Here is a 24,815-nt window from a genome sequence, read left to right on the forward strand (position 1 = left end):
TTATTGACAGGGCAAGTCATTCTGCCCTGCCAATCAGGGCCTTTCATAGACGTAAGAGGCGCGATGAAGTCATCGCGCCGCTTGTGTCTATGGAAGGCGCTGATTGGCAGGGCACTATGCCCTGTCAATCAGTGCCTTTCAACAATGCAAGATGTGCAAAGAAGTGCTCGCGACGCTTGAGTCATTGAAAAGCGCTGAATGGCCCGGCCATTCATCGCCTATAATGCAGGGGGGGGGTGGCGGCTGTCTATCTATCATATACACTGACGAGATTTAATGGCCAAATTTATGACTAAATGGTTATCTTTTGGCATAGGTTTGGCCAGTACACATCAAAACACATACACTTGCATAACCTGGGCGTGAAATCTAAGCTGCAGTCACAGATAACTAGAACCTAATGCACCAGAGTGAAAAAAAATATATATACATATATATGTATATATAAATAAATATGCATACTGTATTTATGGAAAATGAATATTACGCAATAGTAATAACTTGCATATAATTTGTAAGTTGACAACTGTTTGTACTATAGCACACACAACATTTTTTTAGTAAATTTGATACTCTCAATATATTTTTTAAGACTGTCAATAATAAAAAGTGGCCTTGTTTTTAATATACATACCTATGGTATAAACATTATGGGGGAAATTATTAACTTTTTAAAAGTTGCAAGGGACACAAAAGTCGCAATTTGTGTACATTTTTTTTACTTTTGTAGCGTTTCGGCTATTCACGGCACTTTTCTAAAAAGTAGGCAGAGCTTAGATGAAGGGGCAGAGTGGCACATGCCTCAAGTTAACTATCATTTATGCCAAAAGCTCACATATATTATAGCGCAAATCTTTTCCAGCTCGTAGTGCTTAAGTACCGGCGGCCAGAGATGCACCTAAGAGGCATGCATCTCTTAATAAATGAGTTGCATCTTACTCCAGCAATCCTTATGTTAGGACTGGCGTATGGAATGCCAGTATTAATAGATCTCCCTCCACAACTTTATTTCTGGATCATGGTACATAATCATTTTAATAGAAGCCCAGCTCAGGTGATGATAGAACACAATACAGCTTGTTGATGTGGTCTACCAAAGACCATACAGACATCATTATATTATTACAGGTAAAATTCAGGGATCATTTACCTGCTGACTGAGGTAGATTTGTACCTTCACAAATGAAAGTGATTTGCAGTCAGAATAATTTAGTCTAAATCAGTAAGCAGAGTTATATTTTACAACAGATGGATTGAATTTTGTGGTGGAAAGTATTCACAGACACAAGTGCTTACGAGTTTTTCTTGTTAAAAGCTGTTGCATGTTATTTTGTTTTTATATGTTAAATTAAATAGTTTAAAGTGACACTCCACCTTTAAGCTCTCATAATAAGATGCAATGGATGTGACCATTAATATATTTCAATTCAAATATTAAGCTCTAAATTAATTATCTATTGTTGTATTTGTAAGTGAGTGATCACTTAGAACAATTGAATTTGCTTTAAATGTTTTGTATGTACTCTTCACTATGGAAATTGCCACTCCAATCCTGGTAACTGACTTCTTTTTTTTCAGCTCCAGTAGTGAAAGCAAAATTGCTAATAGTGTATATCAATATATCTTTGTGCTAGATTTATAATTACAGTACCTGGGACCCGATTGAAAATGTGTCTCCGGGCCCCCCAACTATTAGGCATAGTGGGTGACATGCTAGATCTCCAAAGGGGCAGAAAGTATGGGCTATGTCTCCGCATGAATATTGCACCCTTGTAAACTATTTTCGTTTACAAACTCTGTTCTGTTTCCTTTTCATTCTTATTTTGATGCAAAGCACTAAATTCTCTACATAGATATATATTAAAACTATAACATGCTGACTCCCTGCACAGATCAACACAAACTTTAGGACGTAACAACGACATGATGGTAAAAGGTGGAGAATTTATATAAAGCATCTTCTACTATGTATTGGCCTTAAAGTGGTTGTCTGGTCATAGGGTGGGTTTTAGGTCACCAGTCTATGTTCAGTGGGCGTCAGACACCTGGACTCCGCACCGATCATCTGTTCCGAAAGTTATACAGTGTTCGGCGACCGAAACAGAAGGCTTCATACACTGTATAGCGGTCGTGATGGGTTACTGCAGCTCTAACCTTATTCACTAGAATAAGAACAGAGGTGCAATACTGCATCATGGCCGCTATACTGCTCCTGACATCGACCACTGTATAATTTGCGGTTCCGGTTTGGATAGGTCATGAGTTTAAAAAACAGCCCCTTTAACATGTTTAACGAGTCATGCTTAGTAAAATGGGCAACAAAAGTATTCAGCAGGGAATCTATAGGGCAAGTAACTTAGTAACATGTAACTCTGTAATAACCAAAGATACAATGTAGTGACAAGATTCATTCTTCTGCAGGTGCAAAGAGGGCTACCACGGTGTACGATGTGATCAGTTCTTACCGAAAACCGATTCTGTACTTTCTGACCCAAGTAAGTGAACACTATATATAATAATTAGCATTTTGAATATTTAATCTATCCTTTCACAAGAGTAAGCTATTGTGTTATGTTAGATAAATGTAATTTTGCTGAATTCAAGCAATTTAGTAAAACAAATTCTATACTATCTATTTTTTTTACTTATATAAAGGTACTGTATTAATAAAGTATAACACTATAACTTGTCTTAAAATTATCTTTAACCCCTTCCCGACATTTGACGTATAGTTACGTCATATCCGGGTAGGGGAAGTATGGAACGGGCTCACGGAGTGAACCCGCTTCACACGATGCGGGTGTCGGCTGTATGTTACAGCTGGCACTTCACAGTAACGAGCGGGATTCCACTAGTTTAACCCGTTAAATGCCGCTGGTCAATAGCGTCCGAAGCATTTAAATCGTTAGAAAGAGGGGTGACCCCCTCTAGCAGCTCATCGCGCCCCCTGCAATGCAATCGTGGGGTAGTGATTGTTGCTTTGGCTGCCTGGGGGCCTAATGAAGGCCCCCAGATCTGCCATCTTTATGCTCCTATTAAGCACTTAATAGAAGTCTGTCAGAATCACGATATACTGCAATACATTAGTATTGCAGTATATCATGCAAGCGATCTAACGATCGGTGGTTGAAGTCCCTAGTGGGACTAATAAAAAAAAGTAAAAATTAGTAAAATAACGTTTTTTTTATGTAAAGAAATTTTTTTTAAATTAAAAGTTGAAAAGAAAAAACATTTTCCCCCTAGAGCATAGTAAAAAAATAAATAAATAAACATAATTGGTATCGCCACATCCGTAAAAGTCTGAAATATTACAATATATCAATATTTAACCCACACTGTGTACGCCGTAAAAAAAAATTGTAATCGCCAGAATCGCTATTTTTTGGTCACCTCATCGCCCACAAAAAATTGAATAAAAAGTGATCAAAACATCGCATGTACCCCAAAATGGAATAATGAAAAACTACAGCTTATCCCGCAAAAAATAAGCCCTCATACTACTTAATCGACAGAAAAATAAAAAAAGTTATGGCTCTCGGAATTTGGTGACACAGAATAAATTAAATTTTTTACACTTTTTTACGTTTTTTCCTTGTAAAAGTAGTAAAATATATAAAAAAACATATATATTTGGTATCGCTGTAATCGTATTGATCAGCAGAATAAAGTTAACATGTTGTTTTAATTGCACAGTGAATTCCGTAAAAACTAAGCGAGTGAAAAGTGAGGAATCACAGTTTTTTTCATTTTCTACACCACAAATTTTTTTTTACAGTTTCCTAGTACATTATATGGCACCTAAAATGGTGCTACAAAAAACTACAACTCGTCCTGCAAAAATCAAGCCCTCATAGGACTATATCGACGGAAAAATAAAGTTATGGCTTTTGGAAGGTGGGGAGGAAAAAACGAAAGTTAAAATCTGAAAGTTGTTTACGACGGGAAGGGGTTAAATTCACTAATTTCTGTTCATGATTTTTCCTCTTAAAAAATATGTCATGCAAAGGTATAAAGTATCCATTGTGGCTATTAAAGATAGTGAAGGCAATAACCTTAACTGTAAAGATATATTAGTGAAAACAAAAATGAGATCCCATGCAAATTCTGTTATTGCCCCTCATTTGTATTCACTTCAGTATGAGGACAAAAAGCGAAGAAAGCCATAATTATTCCACACTGGGAAACCGTTTGTTTTTTTGTTTGTTTTTTAATATGGGCTTTCCTTTCAGTCAATAAAAATGATCTTTCTTTATACCACATCTGAAATACTTGATGCAAACAGGGAGAGTAATATTGAGACACAAATACCTACTTGCAAGCTAAATATTTTTTTTAGTTTGTGTTATTTACATTATAAATAGCTCGATTTACAATTATAGACATTTAGGAATTCTGCATGTTCCAAAATAACAACCACCTGTTACTGTGATATAATTACTTTCTAATACACCGTTTTCAGACATTTTATAACCTGATATTATTAAATTGAAATCGAAATAAACAAGCCTGTAGTCACAGCATGGTGCTTCGTGAGATGACACACAATATTGGTTGCCCTGCCTCGGTAAAAGCCTTAGTACTCAATATATCACCGCAGGATGTGGGATTATTTGATACATTAGCTAAATGGATATCTGGCATTGTATAATATCAGCTCCTCATTTGAACCGAATAGCAGAATTTTGCCCAATTATTTTAGGACTAATAAATAGGTTATAGAGCTAACAGCAACACCATATCTACAATGACTACTGACACATGGTTAACCCTATAGGAAATAAAGTTTAAAGATACAGTAGATAGGATAACACTGATTATAAGAACACTGAACATCATTTACAAGTATTTTATTTTAATAAAACTTCAAATTAGAACCTGAAATGGAAAATTCTGATTTGTTACTGTATTTATTTGAAAGTAAATTGACTCTAGTTTCCTTTTATAAGTGATAAATGCATTCCCAAGAGGAGTTAAGAGTGGTTCCCAGAGTCACTGCAGATAAACATTGATGTAGGCAAAAGAGCAGAGGATCACAGAGTCATCAGAAACCAAACAACTGATAATAACTCTTCTAGGATCCTATAAGGATAAACAAAGAAAACCAGGGAAAAACCTGCTGCATCTGTCTGGCAAAGCAAATATCAGTGCATGCTATATCTCAACTCTGAAATGTAGAATTCACAATAGGCAGAAGAATAAGAGAAGAAGACCCAATAAGACATAGTTATTAGAAATACACGGTGGATATGTTCTGTTGTATAAGGCTGGGTTCACACGTGGCGGAATTTCACTTGAATTCCGCTGCGGACAGTCCGCAGCGTTAATCCGCAGCGGAGCCGTTTCTCCATTGACTTCCACTTCTATTTAGAAGTGTTCGTTTAGACGATGCGTAAAGTTCCGCTGCGGAGCATAGGCTGCGATGCAGAATTTGGTGTCCTCAGCATGCAAGGGATGTTGCGGAGTTGTGGCTGACTGGTTGCGGACTCATGGCGGAATTTCTCCATTGACTTCAATGGAGATTCTAAGTTCCGCAATGAAGTCCGCAGCTGTCATGCACATGTTATGTGTGCTGCGGATGCGTCTTGCTTTTTTGACATGACATTTCTTCATTCTGGCTGGACCTATGTATTTCTAGGTCTACAGCCAGACTGAGGAAGTCAATGGGGCTCCCGTAATTACGGGAGCGTTGCTAGGAGACGTCAGTAAATAGTCACTGTCCAGAGTGCTGAAAGAGTTAAGCGAACGGCAGTAACTGTTTCTGCACCCTGGACAGTGACTACCGATCCCAATATACAGCAACCTGTAAAAAAAATAGAAGTTCATACTTACCGAGAACTCCCTGCTTCTGTCTCCAGTCCGGCTTCCCAGGATGACGTTTCAGTCTAAGTGACGGCTGCAGCCAATCACAGGCTGCAGCGGTCACATGGACTGCCGCGTCATCCAGGGAGGTCGGGCTGGATGCCGAAAGAGGGACGCGTCACCAAGACAACGGCCGGTAAGTATGAAATTCGTTTACTTTCACTAGGGAAAGTGCTGTCCCTTCTAACAAAGAAATGAAGAAAGCCTCCAGCTCACCTTGTATTGCTAGTTCATTAGAATAACCCCGCACGGATCCTCGTGTCGGTTCACGATGGTGTATAGCAGAAAAAAGGGGAAAGATGGATCCAGCGTGGATGCGTTTAAAATGGAACGAGTTCCAAGTTTAATTAATCAAATAATTCTAAAAAAGAATAGGACTTGGTTGAAAGTGTAAGATCCTGGAGTGTGAGGAAAATATCCAGTGTAGAAAAAGCCTACGCGTTTCTGACGCTATCTGCGTCCTTAGTCATGGCTGGTAATGCTTTTAAAGGCTGGTAATGGCTGGATCCATCTTTCCCCTTTTTTCTGCTGTCCCTTCTCTCTATCCTGCACTGATAGAGAGAAGGGAAGCACTTTTCCCGCAGTCCGCAGCAGCTAGTCCGCATCAATTTACTGCACATTTTGGGCAGATCCGCCGCAGAATCTGCAACGCAGATTCTGTGCGGCATTGATGCGGACAGTTGCGGAGGAAATCCGCCACGTGTGGCCATGCCCTAAAGGAAATTGGTCAAAGAATATATACTTGGGGGAAATTTATCAACAGCTTTGCACTATTTTTTGGGTTTAAAAATGTTGCAAATCATAGCGCACGTCATATTTGGGAAAACAATTTGGGACGTCTCCACATTTGCCAGTTTCTCTGGAGTGGGCGTGGTCATCACCTTTTTAATTTAATAATACTAAAGCTATAATTCACACAAATTTTAACATAAGGACATTCCAAAATTCACCAAATTTTATAAAATGTGTGAGCATTTTAAACAATTTGGTACAGCTTACTCCTACTTTTTTGTCGTTGATTGGCATGTGAAATGACAGTCTTAATAAATTGGCCCCTCTGTATTTTTTTTTACATTTTATAGCAAAAATAGGAGAACAATTGTAACGAACACATCATGTGGGGTAGCTGAGAGAGTTTTAATAGCACATCAAATTAAGTGCATGTCCAGGGCATGTTCCCATAGCAATAACACAAGTGTACGAATGATAAGCCCATACATGATAACATACATTTGTCTCTGAGAAAGACTAAATCACACTAGTAAGTACATTACCCAACAGGGGTGGTAAACATAAACATATTTATAAACCGTAAAAGTACATGTAATATAACTACATTAAAAGGATAGAAAATAAATGCAGAAGACATCAGAATTTCCCTTTAATCTTGCTTTACTCAGCCACCCGCCGAGCAAACAAATACATCACCTACCCAGTTTCTCCAACCCCATGCTACAGTTCTCCTTATACATTGAGATAGCAAATCCAAGGGACCATAGTATTTTAAATTGCTCTTAACAGATTTGTAGGATACTTAGTAACTTTTTGTTAACCATCATTCATGTAAGTTTCGATTTGACTAGCTAATGGTCACCCATTTACTGTCTCCATATCCATGCACAAGCTACTGTATTGTGAGCCGCCAAGAACATCTGAGAAACTAGCTTTTGCAAGGTCTTGGTTTAACGGAAGGGCAACACTGATGTGAACAGGCCCTTACCTCTCATTATAACATAACTTGCTGAGTATTTTGGATATCGGTATTTAGCTTCTTAGAGAGAAACAACTACACTCACGAATCCATGACTTTTCTCAATATATCCTTTATATACTTTATTATTATTAACTACTGAATACCTCCTTTCTGTATATGTATTTACTAATTGTATAACTTCTATAGGATTGTTTGTTTTGTGTTTTTTATTTCTTTGTTTCTTATGTGAGGAATATATTTGATCTCTTTTTATATGATTTTATGTATTTAAATTGGGCACTAATACAATAAATACTTTAACACCAAGAAATGTATGCCGCAAAACAAAAAATACAACAAACATTTTTTTTTAAATGTTTTTATTTTTTAAAAATTACAAAAGCAATTAAAACATATACATATACAGTAAGGTATTCCCACATTTGTCTTGACCAATACAATAATGTTATGATCTCTCTGCTTTTTATATGCATTCTGTGTTATAGAAAATTATAAAATGATTAACCTAAATGTAAACCTAAAATATAAACCTAAATTCTACCATATATGTGCCAAAAAACCGATGGCTGGATAATATATGACTCATCCCACTAAAAGGCTTCAAATAGTCATAATTCTTAAAAAATACAAAAATATGACTGACGGCAAAAAAATTATCTTGGTCCTTTAGGCCAAAATTGGCTCGGTATAAAGTGTCCCTTTGGGAAATAAAAAACGGGACCTGACTGGCTGCTTTGAATAACTGCTCTACTTGTCTCTTATTTTTGCACTGAATTTAATAATACTACTGTTAGACATGGGTTGAGAGGTCTTGTTTTTTTTAAATCTTACCACACATTTCAAAGGCCAAGTTGACTTCTTTGCAACATAGATTTGACATTATCAACTGTAAACCTAATACATATGTAATATGAGTTTGCATAAAGAGTTTTCTTAATATTTTAATCTCTAAAAAAATTAGTGGCTTGTAGGAAAATTTCTTTCATAACAACTGACATTTCATGCCACTTTGAGGACCTTAAGTGTCATGAAAGTGCTAGCAATCAAAGATGGTTTTGCCTAATTAATTATGCGGGGTAGAGCTTAACTGAATAACTTGTGATGCTTGAAATAGGACATCTGCTTGAAATCACTTGTTAAAAGCTCAGACATGCTGCTGCCGGCTGTTTGTCAGGTAGATTGTGAATAGATGACCTTTACTTAGCAATATCTATAATCATGAAAACAAATTGTGAACTACAACAACTCTATTAAATGTTACCAGTTTATCCAATGAGGCAACTTATTCACAGTTAGATACTTTAAGGTATTTGAGCTCTCTATCAGTCCCACAAAGATTTTTTGCCCAATTTGTTGGAGAGATGATCCTTAATATCATCTTATTGTATATATTTAACTGATGCTATATTTCCATATCTACATAGGTCTCATGTACATGGCAGAGCTCTGTGCAGGATGTGAATTTGAGCTGCTATATGATGTTTTCCAGTGAAGACGTATGTTTTCTTGCCATCATAAATAGTTCTCACTCAGGCTTTGGCAAGCAATGCTCATATTTATTTCGAACAAATACAAAACAAATCTAAAACCACAACAAAAAGCTTTGAAATAAAAGAGTTAAATTGCAGCTATCTTGGTGTCAAGCAGCACCCCAATCCTCAGCTCATAACTTATGAACTAAACTTGTCCAAACCCACCTCTAGATATCCTTAAAGGGGTTGTGCCATCAAAATAAATGGCAATATATAAACTCAATATACATTTTAGAGTAACTTTGTAAAGTATGGTTATTAAACAAAATGTCTCCTCGTCTAAATATGGTAATTATCTTCTTGTAACAGCACCCCCTGATGTTCAGATGTATAGGTCTCTGCATGTCATTCTAGAAAATGTCAGAATGTCAGATGTGCATGCACAGTACAAAACAGTTAAAGAAACAGGCATAGCTTTTTCGGTAGACATATGCCTTACTTCCACATCTCAGAGTACACAGACTTCAAGCAGACTTAAAGCCATTAGATAACCTCCTCACCAGTCTGTGCTGTTCTCCTTCTTATCAGGGACAGAGATAAGAACTATCGTTCAGCACAAACAGTGAAGTGTTTATCTAAGGGATTTTTTCCTCACTGCTTGAAGTCTGTATACCTCTTACTGCCCATGCTGGGCTTTCCTTCTCTCTGTTTGTTTTACTGATAAGAGCAGAAGCTGCACATCTAACAGAACTTTACTAGAATGGCATGCAGAATCCTCTACATTTGAATACCTGGGGTTTCTATTACAAGCAGATAATTACCATATTTCTGTGAGGATACATATTTTTTAATAACAACACTTTACAAAGTTACTCTAAAATGTATGTTGAGTTTATCTATTGGCATTTCTAATAACCCTTTAACTACTGAGCCTGTTTTGGCCTAGAGGATGAAGCCGTTTTTTTTTCAAATCTGACATGTCACTCTATGTGGTAATAACTTTGAAATGCTTTTACCTATCCAAGCGATTCTGAGATTGTTTTCTCTTGACATATTGTACTTTATGTTAGTGGAGTAAATTAAGTATTTATTTGTGAAAAAAACACCGAAATTTTGAGAAAATTTGCAAAAATGAGCATTTTTCTAAATTTAAATGTATTTGCTTGTAAAACAGATAGTAACACTACACAAAATAGTTACTAGTTAATAGTTACTAGATAGACTGCATAAATCACCCCATTTTAAACAAACTGCACCCCTCAAAGTATTCAAAACAGCATTCAGAAAATTTCTTAACCCTTTAGGGTATGTGCACACGATAACGACCATTACGTCTGAAATTACGGAGCTGTTTTCAGGAGAAAACAGCTCCGTAATTTCAGACGTAAATGCATGTACTCGCGTTTTGCGAGGCGTCAATTACGGCCGTAAATTTGAGCTGTTCTTCATTGAATTCAATGAAAAATGGCTCAAATTACGTCCCAAGAAGTGTCCTGCACTTCTTTGACGAGGCAGTCATTTTACGCGTCGCCTTTTGACAGAGACGCGTAAAATGACAGGTCGACAGCACAGTACGTCAGCAAACCCATTCATATTTATGGGCAGATGTTTTCTGACATATTTGAGCCGTATTTTCAGGCGTAAATTGAGGCATAATATGCCTCGTTTACGCCTGAAAATAGGTTGTGTGAACACAGCCTTAGGCGTTTCACAGGAATTAAAGCAAAGTAGAGAGGAAATTTACAAATTTCATTTTTTTTGCCGAAATTCATTGGTAATAAAAAAAAAATCTGTAACACAGAAAGTTTTACCAGAGAAACGCAACTAAATATTTATTGACCAGATTCTGCAGTTTTTAGAAATACCCCACATGTGTCCCTAGTGTGCTAATGAACTGAAACACAGGCCTCAGGAGCAAAGAAGCACCTAGTGGATTTTGGGGCCTCCTTTTATTAGAAGATATTTTAGTCACCATGTCAGGTTCGAAGAGGTCTTGTGTTGCCAAAACAGTGGAAACCCCCCAAAAGTGACCTCGTTTTGGAAGCTACACCCCTCAAGGAATTTATCTAGGGGATATAGTTAGCATCCTAACCCCATAGGTATTTTTCTATATTTATTTGAGTTAGTCTGTGAAAATAAAAAAAATGTCTGAAAAAAACATAGACATTTTCAATTTTTACAAGGAATAAAGAATAAAAAGCATGCAAAATTTGTAAAGCAATTTATTCAGATTACAGCAATACCCCATATGTGGTAATAAACTGCTGTTTGGACTCACAGCGGGGCTCAGAAGGGAAGGAGCACCATTTAGATTTTGTAGCGCAGATTTTGCTGAAATGGTTTTCAGTGTCATGTTGTGTATGCCATGCCCTGGAGGAACCAAAACAGTGGAAACCCCCAAAAGTGACCCCATTTTGGAAACGTCAGCCCTCAAGGAATTTTTCTAGGGTTATAGTTAGCATTTTGAAACCACAGGTCTTTTACAGAATTTATTGGAATTAATCAGTAAAAAAGAATATCAACTTTTTTTCTACTAAAATGTTGATTTTTTTCATTTTCACAAACAATAAAGCAGGAAAAAACAACCCAACATTTGTAAAGCCATTTCTCCCGAGTGCGGCTATATCCCACATGCGGTTATAAATATTTTTTTAATTAGAAATTAATTAACTTTTTCAGGGCTGATCCAGTTTTTGCTTTTTTCGTTTTCGTTTTACCATCCCCGCCTTCCAAGTGCCATAACGTTTTTTTATTTTTCTGTCAATAGAGAGGCGTGAGGGCTTATTTTTTTCGGGAGGCGTTGTAGTTTATATTGACCCCATGTGAAGTAACATTTAATGTACTAGAAAACTGAAAATAAAATTCTATGCAGGCTGAAATTGGACAAAAAAACTGTGAATGCTCCATTGTTTTTTGGGTTTAGTTTTTACGGCTTTCACAGTAACATTTTTCTGCGACTCAATACGATTACAGTGATACCAAATTGATATAGCTTTTTTTTAAAATATTTTACTACTTTCACAAAGTAAAAACTATTTGCTAAAAAAAATATTGTTTTGTTTCACTACATTCTGAGAGCCACAACTTTTTTTTATTTTTTGGTCGATTGAGCGGTGTGAGGGCTTATTTTTTGGCAGGATGAGCTGTAGATTGTTTTGGTACCATTCTTTGGTACATACACGTTTTTGATCACTTTTTAGAAAAAAGAAAATTGAGAGCTCAGGTGACCAAAAAAACAACGATATTGACATTTCAAATTCTTTATTTTTTACGACATTCACCGTGCAAGTTAAATAATAGTATATTGTAATAGTTCCGACTTTTACGGAAGCAGTGATACCAATTCTTTATTTTTTACATTACTTTAGAGGAAAAATGTGAAAAGGTTTTTTTTTTGGACTTTAAATATTTATTTAATTGTTTTCACTGATAATAACTTTATTTGCTTTTTTTGACACATTTTATTAGTCCCCCTAGGGTACTTTAACCAACGATCGTTAGATCGCTGGTACAATACACTGCAATACTAATGTATTGCAGTATATCGTCATTTTTACAGGCTTCTTTAACAGCACGATCGCTGCTCCTGTCCGTTAGTCCAGGGTGTCAGCTGTAATACATAGCTGACCCCCATAGCATGAACAGCATGAGCCTGCTCCATACATCACCACCCACACCATGACATGCTACTAAGTCATGGTGTGCAAAGGGGTTAATGCTCAGCGGATCATGCAAAGTAAAAATTACAAGTTTCCACTGATATGCCATTTTAGTGGACAATATGTTGTGCCCAGTTTGTGCCACTCAAGACAAATACCTCATACAATGATAATTAGGTTCTCCCGGGTATTGCGATGCCATATCTGTGGATGTAAGGCTGGGTTCACACGTGGCGGAATTTCACTTAAATTCCGCTGCGGACACTCCGCAGCGTTAATCCGCAGCGGAGCCGTTTGTCCATTGACTTACACTTTAATTTAGCAGTGTTCGTTTAGACGAGGCGTAAAATTCCGCTGCGGAGCATAAGCTGCGGAGCGGAATTTGGTGTCCGCAGCATGCTCTGTCTGTTGCGGAGCAGTGGCGGACTCATGGCGGAATTTCTCCATTGACTTCAATGGAGATTCTAATTTCCGCAATGAAGTCCGCAGCTGTCATGCACATGTCATGTGTGCTGCGGATCCGTCTTGCTTTTTTAACTTGACATTTCTTCATTCTGGCTGGACCTATGTATTTCTAGGTCTACAGCCAGACTGAGGAAGTCAATGGGGCTCCCGTAATGACGGGAGCGTTGCTAGGAGACGTCAGTAAATAGTCACTGTCCAGGGTGCTGAAAGAGTTAAGCGATCGGCAGTAACTGTTTCTGCACCCGGGACAGTGACTACCGATCACAATATACAGCAACCTGTAAAAAAATAGAAGTTCATACTTACCGAGAACTCCCTGCTTCTGTCTCCAGTCCGGCCTCCCAGGATGACGTTTCAGTCTAAGTGACGGCTGCAGCCAATCACAGGCTAATAACAGGCTGCAGCGGTCACATGGACTGCCGCGTCATCCAGGGAGATCGGGCTGGATGCCGAAGGAGGGACGCGTCACCAAGACAACGGGCGGTAAGTATGAATTTCTTTGACTTTCACAAGGGAAAGTGCTGTCCCTTCTCTCTATCCTGCACTGATAGGGAGAAGGGAAGTACTTTTACCGCAGTCCGCAGCAGCTAGTCCGCATCAATTTACTGCACATTTTGTGCAGATCCGCAGCAGAATCTGCAACGCAGATTCTGTGCGGCATTGATGCGGACAGTTGCGGAGGAAATCCGCCACGTGTGGTCATGTCCTAAACTGCCGGTTGGGCACGCTGTAGGGTTCATAAGGGAGGGAGCGGCATTTGTCTTTTGGAGCACAGATTTTGCTTGGTAATTGTTCTGTTTGGGGTTTATTGATATTTCAGTTTATAATGTGGGAGCATATGTAACATCAGGTTATAATAGGAGGGTACAATAATGTGGTAAATAAATAATAATCCGCAGTGTTCACCATATTCTAAGAGTCATAACTTTTATATTTCAGTCCAAAAAGCTGTGTAAGCGTTGTTTTTTGTGGGACGGGTTGTAGTTTTTATTGCTACTATTTTGAGGTTCACGCAACATTTTGGTAGGGGTGATGACCAAAAAATAGTGATTCTGGCATTGTTTTTTACTTATTTTTTTTGCGTTTCCCATCTGGGAATTTTTTTTTTTAAGTTTTAAGATTGAGTCGTTACGAACGCGGTGATACCAAATATGTGTACTTTTTTAACGTTTTATTTTTTTACTATAATAAAAGTCTTATAGGAAAAAAAGCATTTTTGGTTTTTGTAACATATAACTTTTATAAAACATTTTTATTGACTTTTTTTGCCCCATTGTTGGAGTTTTATTCTAGCAGCAATCAGTGCTGCAAGTCTTCATTTCACTACCTAGGTAGTGTAATGTATTCTAACTGTCAGCTTGCAATGGACACTGACCTAATAGGAAGCCTATGAGGACCAGCTGGAGGATATTGTTCTTGACCGTCCTATTTCCCTTCAGTATCCTTTGCATAATATCTTGAACCAACAAGTTCATTCCTATTTCCTTACGCCACCTTTTGTCCGCACAGTATTCCCAATTAATTATTTCATTCTTTTTAAGGTTGGCATAGATCTTTGTCAGTGAGACCGAGGTCCCTGAGACAAGAAGGGATTCATATATAGGGGTCGATTAAAGTATATTCATTCTATCCTCCTTTCTTTTGCCATAGAATTGGTGACTTGCCTATATGTAAAATAATGTCTATTCCCGATCTCAAATTGTTTTTTTAATTCTTGGAATCTCCTAGTTTTACCTGTTTGAGCAAATAGTTCTTTAACCCATATTAACCCCTTGTTATCCCATTCATTTAAAACTTTGGGTAATATCTTGTTGGACAAGCCAGGATGATCTTTGATCTTAAGGTAGGGAGAAATATGCTTTGGAAGATCACACACTTTTCTTATTTGTTGCCACATTTTCCTTGTTTTTATTGTGTATCCAATCAATAAAATACCTAGTTAGACATGCTAAATTATATTTTTAAATATCTGGGAATCCCAACCCCCCCCCCTTTCATCAACCTCCTCAAGGTCATTCGTGGTCTCTTATTTTTTCAGGTAAATGTTCTAAAATATTGTTAGATTAGGAGAATATATTTTTGTTTCGGTATTAACGGAAGTGATTGCATCGGATAGAATAGACTTGTGAAGCTAATCATTTTATAAAGTTGTATTCTACCAAAAAGCGAGATCGGGAGATCGCTCCCTCTCTCACCCCACTGGCATCCTGTGTAAGATTGCAGGGTGTCGGTGGTTTCTATGGCAGCTGGGGGGCCTAATAAAGGCCCCCAGGTCTGCCACTAGTTATGCCTGCTAGGCCATTAAAAAATGAACAAAAAAGTTTTATAAAGCTAATAAAAAAAATAAGTGAGAAAAAGAATGAAAAACCCACTTTTTCCCCTTAGAAAATGCTTTATTACTAAAACAGCAAAATAAAGTAAAGAAGTTACACATATTTGTGTTAAATAATTCCCTCAGGTCCATTCTAATTTCTTCCCTTAAGGCCCTGTTCACACTGAGTTTTTTGCAGTCAGAAAATTCTGCCTGGAAAAATCAGCTCTGTTTTTTTTTAAGTGGTTTTGCACCACACGCGTATTTTGACGCTTTTTTTGCTGCCTTTTTTTGGCGCATTTATTTTTTGTTTTGTTCTTTAGCTATCTCTTCAACAGAAAATGGAATAACCGCAAGCGTTTTTTGCCAAAAAACGCGTGAAAAAAAAGTCGAAAATCATGGCAAAAAAACTCGGCAAAAAAGGGTCTCTTATTGATTTCAATGGGGTTTCTGAGACGGAAAAGTCCTCAAGATAGGGCATGTCGCTTCTTTTTCCTGCGAGCGTTTTTTTTTTTGCTCGCGGTAAAAAACCGCCTCCACCTCCCATTGAAATCAATGGGAGTCAATTTCGGCTGCTTTTTGCCTCGCTTTTTGCGACAAAAATTGCTGCAAAAAAAAACCTCAGTGTGAACAGGGCCTAATAGTTTAAAGAATTCGCCAACGTATCCACATGAGCCAACTGCTTTGTTATTAGTTGATTGTTCAAGGATCCTAGCTATTTCCTGCTCAGTTATTGGTCTACTCAGTGCGCTCCGCTGCTCTTCCGTCAAAATGGGAAGATTCGTATCTCTCAGATATTTGTCATTAGGATCAATATGCCCTTTTTCAGGTCTATATAAATCTCTCTAAAACTCATAAAAAACATTATTTATCTTCTTAATTTCAGTGCATGTGTTCCCGCTCTGATCTTTAATAGCATGTATATTTGTATTTTCCTTAGCCTCTTTTGACAAGTTTAAAAGCAATTTGCCAGATTTATTGCTATATCTAAAAAATTTAGTTTCTTTCTGGTTACCGTAGAAATTCAGAATTTTTTCTAGCAAGATATTATTGAGTTATTGGGCTTTCAGCATTTCATCTTTAAAGTAATTTGATAGATATTTTTTATAGTTGTTGTAAGCCGATCTATAGTTCTCTCTAGCTTGCCAATATCTCTCGCTTGTTTGTTTTTGGTATCTTTTAGTATACGATATTATATGTCCCCTTAATACGGCTTTAGCTGTTTCCCAGAATAATACTGGATCTCTACGAGCCTCTTTTTTTTTTCATGTATTGGGCCCACCACGTCTTCATGTCTACTACAAACTGAGTGTCTTTAGCTAGCTGCGTAGGGAATCTCCAGATAAAACGTTGGTAAATTTCACCTACAATACCGTTTAGTGCTATACTAATTGGGGAACGATCTGAAATTACTCTATCATGTATCCTGGCTTCTATTATTGTATTTAATATGTTATCTGTAGTCAAGAGATAATCTATTCAGGACATAGAGCTATAGACTGGAGAGTAGTAGGTGTATTCTCTTTCTATCGGATTCATCAATTGCCAAGGATCAACTGCCCCGGTTAACTTTAAAAAATCTCCCATTATGTTTTGTTGTTTGCCCTTACTTTGTCCAGTCCTATCTTCTATGTTGTTCACTACTTCATTGAAGTCTCCTCCTATTATTTTAAACGGATATATTTATTTTATTACTGTTAAGGACAATTTATTTAGAAATTCCATTTGGTTAGTATTAGGGGCATAGATGTTATAGATACATATCTCTTCTTCTTTTTAAAAAAAACTTTAATACCACTTTAGCCATTCTCCCCTTCTGATCTTTTCCTGTTGACACCAATTGACACTTGAGATTTTTGTGGATTAGTATAAGTACTCCAGCTTTATTCCCTATTGAGGGGGAACCAAATACCTGGCCCACCCTCATTCTTCTCATTTTTTTAATTTCTATTTGGGATGATGTGTTTCTTGTAAAAGGGCTATATGAGCACCCATTTTTTTAAGATTCCTTAAAAAATTTTCCCTCTTTGCTGGAGTGCTGATTCCTTTCACATTCCAAGATATTATCCTAAGCTCAGACTTCATATTTCAATGCACACAGAGTGATTTCATTTTCTAAAAGCAGCACGAGAGAACCCTCCCCCCTTGGGATTGCAAACCTCCCCCACCCCACATTCCCCCTTTTCTACTTTTATGTCGACCTCCTACCTCACATAGCATAGTAGTTGATCCTACTTGCCACTTTTCCCCGCCCTGCCCATTCACGACCCTTCCTTCCCTTATTATATATATATTTCTCTTGTCATATTTTTATTTACAGTGCTATAGGGAAAACTTATTACCTATAGGCACAATAATCTAGCATTTGGTTTAGCGTTTTAAGGTTATTCCAGCGAGGTTCAAAAGTTTAACCCATTAGTAACCACCAATACACCTTTTCATGGCGGACACTAATGGGTTTTATTCTGATGCATGCGCCTTTTCACGGCGCTGCATCAGAATAAATAAACAGAGCAGGGAGCTGTCAAATCTCCCTGCTCTCAGCTACCAGAGGCAGCTGAGGGCTGGGGGAATCACTGCTCGAACGTGTGAGATCGAAATCAGTATCGATCTCACCCGTTTAACCCCTCAGATGTGGGGTTCAATAGAGAGCGCTGCATCTGAGTGGTTTTGGAGAGAGGGAGGGAGCTCCCTCTCTCATCGCACCGGCACCCGGCCATAAGATCGCCGGGTGTCTTGTCTACCATGGCAGCCGGGGGCCTAATAAAGGCCCCCAAGTCTGCCTGTAGTGTATGCCTGCTAGGTCATGCCAGAGGCATGGCCTAGCAGATGCCTATCCGTTTAATACAGGCAGGCAGTAATACACTGCAATACAAAAGTATTGCAGTGTACTATAAAAGCAATCGGATGATCACATAGTAAATTCCCCTAGTGGGACTAGTAAAAAAGTGAAAAAAAAGTTGAATGAAGTTAATTTAAAAAAAAAAGTGAAAAAAAAATGAAAAACTCACTTTTTCCCCTTACAAACTGCTTTATTATTAAAAAAAACAAAATAAAGTAAAAAAAGTTACAGATATTTGGTATCGCCGCATCCGTAATGACCCCAACTATAAAGCTTTTACATTTACTTTTATTTAACACGCACGGTGAATGCCGTAAAATATAAAATAAAAAACAATGCAAAAATTGCTGTTTTCTATGAATCCTGCCATTAATAAAATTTGATAAAAAGTGATTAAAAAGTCACATCTACTCCAAAATGGTACCAATAAAAACTACAAGTCGACTCGCAAAAACAAAAGCCCTTATACAGCTGCATCGGTGGAAAAATAAAAAAGTTATGGCTCTTCAAATATGAAGACAAAAAACAAATAATTTTGATAAAAAAGGGTTTTTACTGTGTATAAGTAGTAAAACATAAAAAAATCAATACAAATTTGGTATCGTTGCAATCATAACAACCCGCTGAAAAAAATTTATTGTGTTATTTATACCAGATGGTAAACGGCGTAGATTTAGGACGCAAAAAAGAGTGGCAAAATTTAAGGGTTTTTTCTATTCCCCCGCTAAATAAGTTAATAAAAGTTAATCAATAAATTATATGTACCCCAAAATGGTGCTATTAAAAAATACAACTTGTCCTGCAAAAAACAAGACCTTATACAGCAAATATGTCGACGCAAAAATAAAAAAGTTATAGCTCTTGGAATGCGACGATGGAAAAACTTACAAAATAGCTTGGTCATTAAGGGGTTATTGCTTTTCTCTGTTGGTGTCATACGCCACAAACTATATTAAGTCTCTTTTTTAATTATGAGTGTACTAGTGTTTTATATATATATATATATATATATATATATATATATATATATATATATATATATATATATACATATATACTAGTTATAATTTTTGTATATTTTTATCATGGTTTTTGGCATTTTCCTTTGCCTTTTACTATTTTAAATATGTCTTCCCTCAGTGATTATATGTCTCCTACCTCCTCCTATATATCCTTTTTATTTAGTCATTTGTGCTTTTCATCTTTATTTCCCTCTTCCCACCCCCCTCCCCTTCTCAAGTTAGCTTAGGTAATCATATATATTTCTCTACTCCTTGCCTGTATTCTGTTTATCCCATCTGCAATTTCCTCATATCGCTTAATATAAACATAATATCAAGTTGTCAGCATTAGCATGCAAGTCCCCACTCCTTTTCAATAAACAGTCTTGCGTCTTTCAGTTCCGTGAAAGTCATTATTCCTCTGCCTCTGTTTACTATTCTTAGGGACGCCGAATATACCAGAAAATCTTATTCTCAAATAATTTTGAGCAGAGTGGTTAGAATGTTCTCCTTTTATTGGCAGTGTCCGCTAAGAAGTCCAAGTATATAAGTATTTTATTGCCTTCGAACATTAAGGGTTGGTTTTTCCTGTATGCCATCATCAAATTTTGCTTCTCGCTGAAGTTTGCCAATCTGGCAATCACTGGTTGTGGACCTTTATTGTCTCTCATGGGGCCAGTCCTATGTATATGTTCGATTTTAATCTCTCCATTTATATTTAAGGCTTTAGGAAGTTCTTTTGTTGCAAATTATTTTAGTCTCTCTAAGGAGCAAGATTCTGGCAGGCCAATTACTCTTATGTTATTTATCCTTGATCTATTTTTAAGGTCATCAACCTTCATTTTTAGCCATTTATTGTCTTTGCTCAACCCCTCAATAGTAGCATGCAGTGCTTCAGCCTCATCCTCCAAAGTTACCATTTTCTGTTCCAAAAAATCGAATCTGGCAGATTGCGCACCCACATCTTCTTTTAGGGCCTTCAAAGACTGGCCAATAGATTTCTCAGCATTTCTTCTCCATTACCTCGCTGCGGGGATTTCTCCACATATGTCCGCCCGGACTCTCTTCTTTCATCTTTCAATAATTTTTATCCTGGTTTGGATGCCATTTTGTTTCAGTGGATATAACCACCGAATATATATCTCTCATTAGCCTATTTTAGGCATCTCAAAAAATATGTGTTTCCAACTATATTGTGTATGAGGAGGAGAAGAAAAAAGAAACAATATACTTATCAATCAGAGGTCTTCTTCTGAGATATGGTTTTTGATTTGGTCCTGATACGATATTCCAAAGGACAGTTCGGTCCAGTTCGGTGTTTGTAAAACCCGTTACAAGATGTAAAGTTGTGTAGCGGTCTAAGCTTCCTTTTTCTATTTCCGTTGCCGGTGAAGACAGCTTTAGCAGCATGGATATCTTGCAGAACATAGACAGTAAAGATAGTTTTAGTAGGTTAGGCAGTGCAAGCAACATATAGAGTATAGGCATAAACATATGTGGGGAATAGCAACATGTAATAGTCAGAGACAATTAGAATGAATAAATTAGCATAGGCAGTCAATGCAGGGATCAGCCTAATTTAAGCTGGACTAGATTTGAATATAGCTTGAGCTAATTAGTCACAGCTGAAGATTGCGTTACATTGAAAATCAAACCTACTTATAGAAAAAGCAGCATCTTCAGTATTTAAACTAGTTTTGAATTGATATTGTAACAGTGAGCAAATGCTAGGTTCCCATTATCCAAATTTTACCTAGACATTGATAACTTATCACAGGGTCTTACAGAAGGTTATTCTTTAAAGTAGTAGCTTGCATCTATAGCTCCACGTCCCCACGGCACTGTGGCTTGCATGGCAGAGATGTCCTCAGCGGTTTCAGTATGTCTGTAGCGTCCCAAAGATCCAGGAGGTTAATGTAGATTGTGGCGATGTCGGGAGTATCCGAGCTCACCACCCACCATTGTATAGCAGAGGTTCATCGGGGCTCTGTTGCAATAAACTGTAGTTTGCTGCAATGCTGAAATGCTGTAGCATGGCCGGCAGAGAGGAGAGAGGGGAGAGGAGAAAGAGGAGATGGGAGAGGTGGAGGTGGAGGAACAGACAAACACGTGCATGTGCGTCCTACGTCATGTCCGAAAGTAGATTTCCATTATTTTAACAGTCTGTGCGTACCTGAATAGGATGTTTCTCTAGTAGAACTGGCCATTTACTTTGGCTCCCAGAAGAGCCATTAACAAAGAATCTGTAACTCCGTCACATTTTGCTGGGGATATGAGTGAAGGTAGTATTTTACATATTGCATCACAATACACTATCTACACTATAGTGGTGCAGCAAACTTATATTGTGTTGGAAATACTCAATGGATGTATAAATACATGTACTGTAATTATAAAAATCTTCCTTCATTAGTATGAGACTTTCTGAATTTACATTACAATTCAGTATTTTTTTTGTGTACTTTGCTCCAACTATTAGCTCACTCAGATGGCAAAAAAGAGTGAAATCTAATTATAATATTAAAGCAGGTACAAGAGTAAAGGTAGAGTCCCCCCACAACTTTTCAGTCATTCACAATATAGATACTTCAACGCTCGTTGTTATCTGGATTGACATTGATAACCCTGTTTTATATGGGAAGGTTCCAAATAAATGTCCTCTAGAAGTAGATGCAGAAATGGAATATGAGTATAAGCAGTATCAACTAGGTGCTCTGATGCCAGTGCTTCTGCCTCTCACCACTCCAAATATCTGGAAAAACAGGTTCCAACAATGGGAAATGCTCTTCACGTCCATGGGGAAGGTGCAGATCAAACCTAATCAAACCATTGCAAACTGCAGTAGTGTAATATTGTAAACTTTTTTAAAAGCAAGGATACATTAAAACATTCACAGCCGGACTATGGGTTTCATCCTATCACGACTTCTTTCAGGGCATAAAAGTGTGTATTCCAATGTAAGCCCCGGAAAAAGCTGTGATTGGGCGAAACACAGGGTCGAACTGTTACTTGACATGCTGTGCCCAGATTTTATTGATGAGTGATTTACAAGAGTTTTCTTGTGAGTGTAAAACGAGTTATCAGTATTACACTACTGCAGATTACATTGGCCAGATTAGGTTTGATCTGCAACTACCCGCTGGCCTTAGAACACCTCGTTGATACTTCTATTCCATCAACTGCATTTACTTCTAGTGGATATCTATTTGGAACCTTTCCATATACAACAGGCTTATCAGTTCGATCCAGATAGCATCGCGTGATAAAGTGTCTAATATTGCATCCTTTTTCTTTTTATCGATTCTGCATAGAGAAGGGCCTCCTAGCAAGGATCAAACTGGGCTACCCATTGTCGTCTGGCATTGTTTCTCCTAGGATAGTGTTTTTCCCCTTCATTACCTTTTCATGATCACTGGGGCATTTCCCACTACCTTCGTTTACTAGCAACACATACTGGCATATACTGTATGCTGAACGTAACCAAACAATGCAATGTTAACACAGCCTTACATTTACATACATCTACAAGGAGCACTTTGCCTGCACACCTATTAGTGACATTTATTTTCACTTTTTCTTCCTTATCTTTTCACACGAGCATGTCTGATTTCTGTCCGCAATGTGTAATCCGTTTTCTTGTCTGTGATTCTCCTTTGAAAGCACTTCTTGATTTTATTGTTCCTTTTTTCTTCTGAATTTCTGTAGCAACTGATGCATGGAAAACAGACAGACAGTAAATCTTCTAAACATCCATTTGCTAGCAGTGGCGTAGCTATAAGGGTCCCCCCCCCACCACGTCTATTAAAAGTTACTGTAGTAATTGGGGCCTATGTAATAAACTACACGGGCCCCTGTTACTATAGTAACAGTATACTTACCCTCCTCGTTCTCAGTACAGTGGAGGTCCCGATGTCTTTGACATCATGACGTCATGACACTGTGCGCTGCACATAACGTCACGACGCTGGATGGCGTCATGACCTCCACTGCGCCCGCAGCAGAATAGGAGAGTAAGTATAACATTACAGTCTGCTGGGGCCCTGTATCACACATGGGCCATGTATCTAAGCCTACCTTGTGGCAGGCTTAGATACAAGGTCAGGCACACAGGATCACACATGGGTCCTGTTTTTAAGCCTACCGCATGGTAGGCTTAGATACAGGGCCCATGTATGATCCTGTCTGATGGGTCCTGTATCAAAGCCTACCACATGGTAGGCTTAGATACATGGCCCCAGCAGACAGTAATCTTATACTTTAAAAATACAAGGACATCCAAAAAAATATTTTATTAAAATAAAAAAAACACAATCCTCGTTAACCATTTTATTGAAAATAAAAAAAGCCATCATCGAAGTAGTCCTCAAATCCAACATAGTCCAACAACCGAACCTGTAAAAATACAAAAACACACATACAAAAAAAAAGTAACACATAATAAAGCAAAGCAATTATTATACTATTATAATTTTCTTATTATACTTTTCCAACGTTCCGGCTCACACAACCTGAGCCTTTCTATAGGGTCTTAGTGCTATAGATATGCTGTCTCCCCTGACATTTTAAGACCTTAGTGACGCCCCTGGCTGCTAGTGCTGCATCGTTGGGTCACTCAAGAGACCCAGCGATGCAACTGATGCGGGCTGCCGGCCTTAAGAAGTTGTTGGGGAGGGGGGCCCAAGAAGAACTTTTGCAACAGGGTCTATGAGCCATTAGCTACGCCCCTACTGTCTAGAATGCATCTAGATAATTCTCAAGATATAAAATATTTTTTTATCTTACTGAAAAAGCAGAAGATACACAGGCCAGTAAATCTTTTATTATGTTATAATTTCCCACATAGTAAATCATGATCACCTGTTCTACTATTCGTTATCTTTCTCACTACAAGCTATCATCTAGTGTATAGGTCATCGTTAGATGTCAATGTTTGATTGAACTGTTAATAATGATCCATAATTGTGCTTACATTAGCGTTACCAGACGCCAAAGTCTTGTAGAACTGACTGCATGCAGAGTCAGGAAAAGCTTTGATTACCGATAAACATGACTACATTCTGGTTTTCTTTTAACATCATCAATTTTATCTTCTATTTAATTTTTTTTTTAAAAAGCTTAGCTCCCACTGAGAATTCGGTACTGCACTGATAAAGTCACTTATCTTTTTTTTCCCCCTAGATGGAAAAATACACAATGTAAAATGAATCGGTTGAAAGTTCTTGTCTTATTTTAACATCATAAGAGTGCATGAGCTTATTTATTTAGTAATAGATTTGCATTGTCTTTCAAGCTCTGAGCCAAAAGGCTCAAGACTCACTGAAGTATTGTTGTACTTGTGGGTACTGAGCTGGTGTCCTTTTACATTGTTTTATTTTTTCCAATCGTTGTTTGTTTATGAGTTTTATAATTCATTTAGTGACCTGGATATAACAAAAACTCTTCTTGGGAGTTATTGACTTCCAGCCAAGGTATTTGATGGCCCCTACGGGGAA

At 37.6% G+C, this 24,815-nt stretch overlaps 1 protein-coding gene across 1 annotated transcript in view; it reads left to right on the plus strand.

The window, feature by feature from the left end:
• NRG3 (neuregulin 3) overlaps positions 1 to 24,815 on the plus strand; it is a 722,376-nt gene that overhangs the window by 502,356 nt on the left and 195,205 nt on the right. The window contains exon 3 of the mRNA XM_075841743.1: positions 2,422 to 2,495. Within this exon, the coding sequence (XP_075697858.1) occupies positions 2,422 to 2,495 (74 nt within the window). The remainder of the gene's footprint in view (positions 1 to 2,421; positions 2,496 to 24,815) is intronic.

This window comes from Rhinoderma darwinii, chromosome 11 (assembly GCF_050947455.1).
Source record: "Rhinoderma darwinii isolate aRhiDar2 chromosome 11, aRhiDar2.hap1, whole genome shotgun sequence".
NCBI classification, from domain to species: domain Eukaryota; kingdom Metazoa; phylum Chordata; class Amphibia; order Anura; family Rhinodermatidae; genus Rhinoderma; species Rhinoderma darwinii.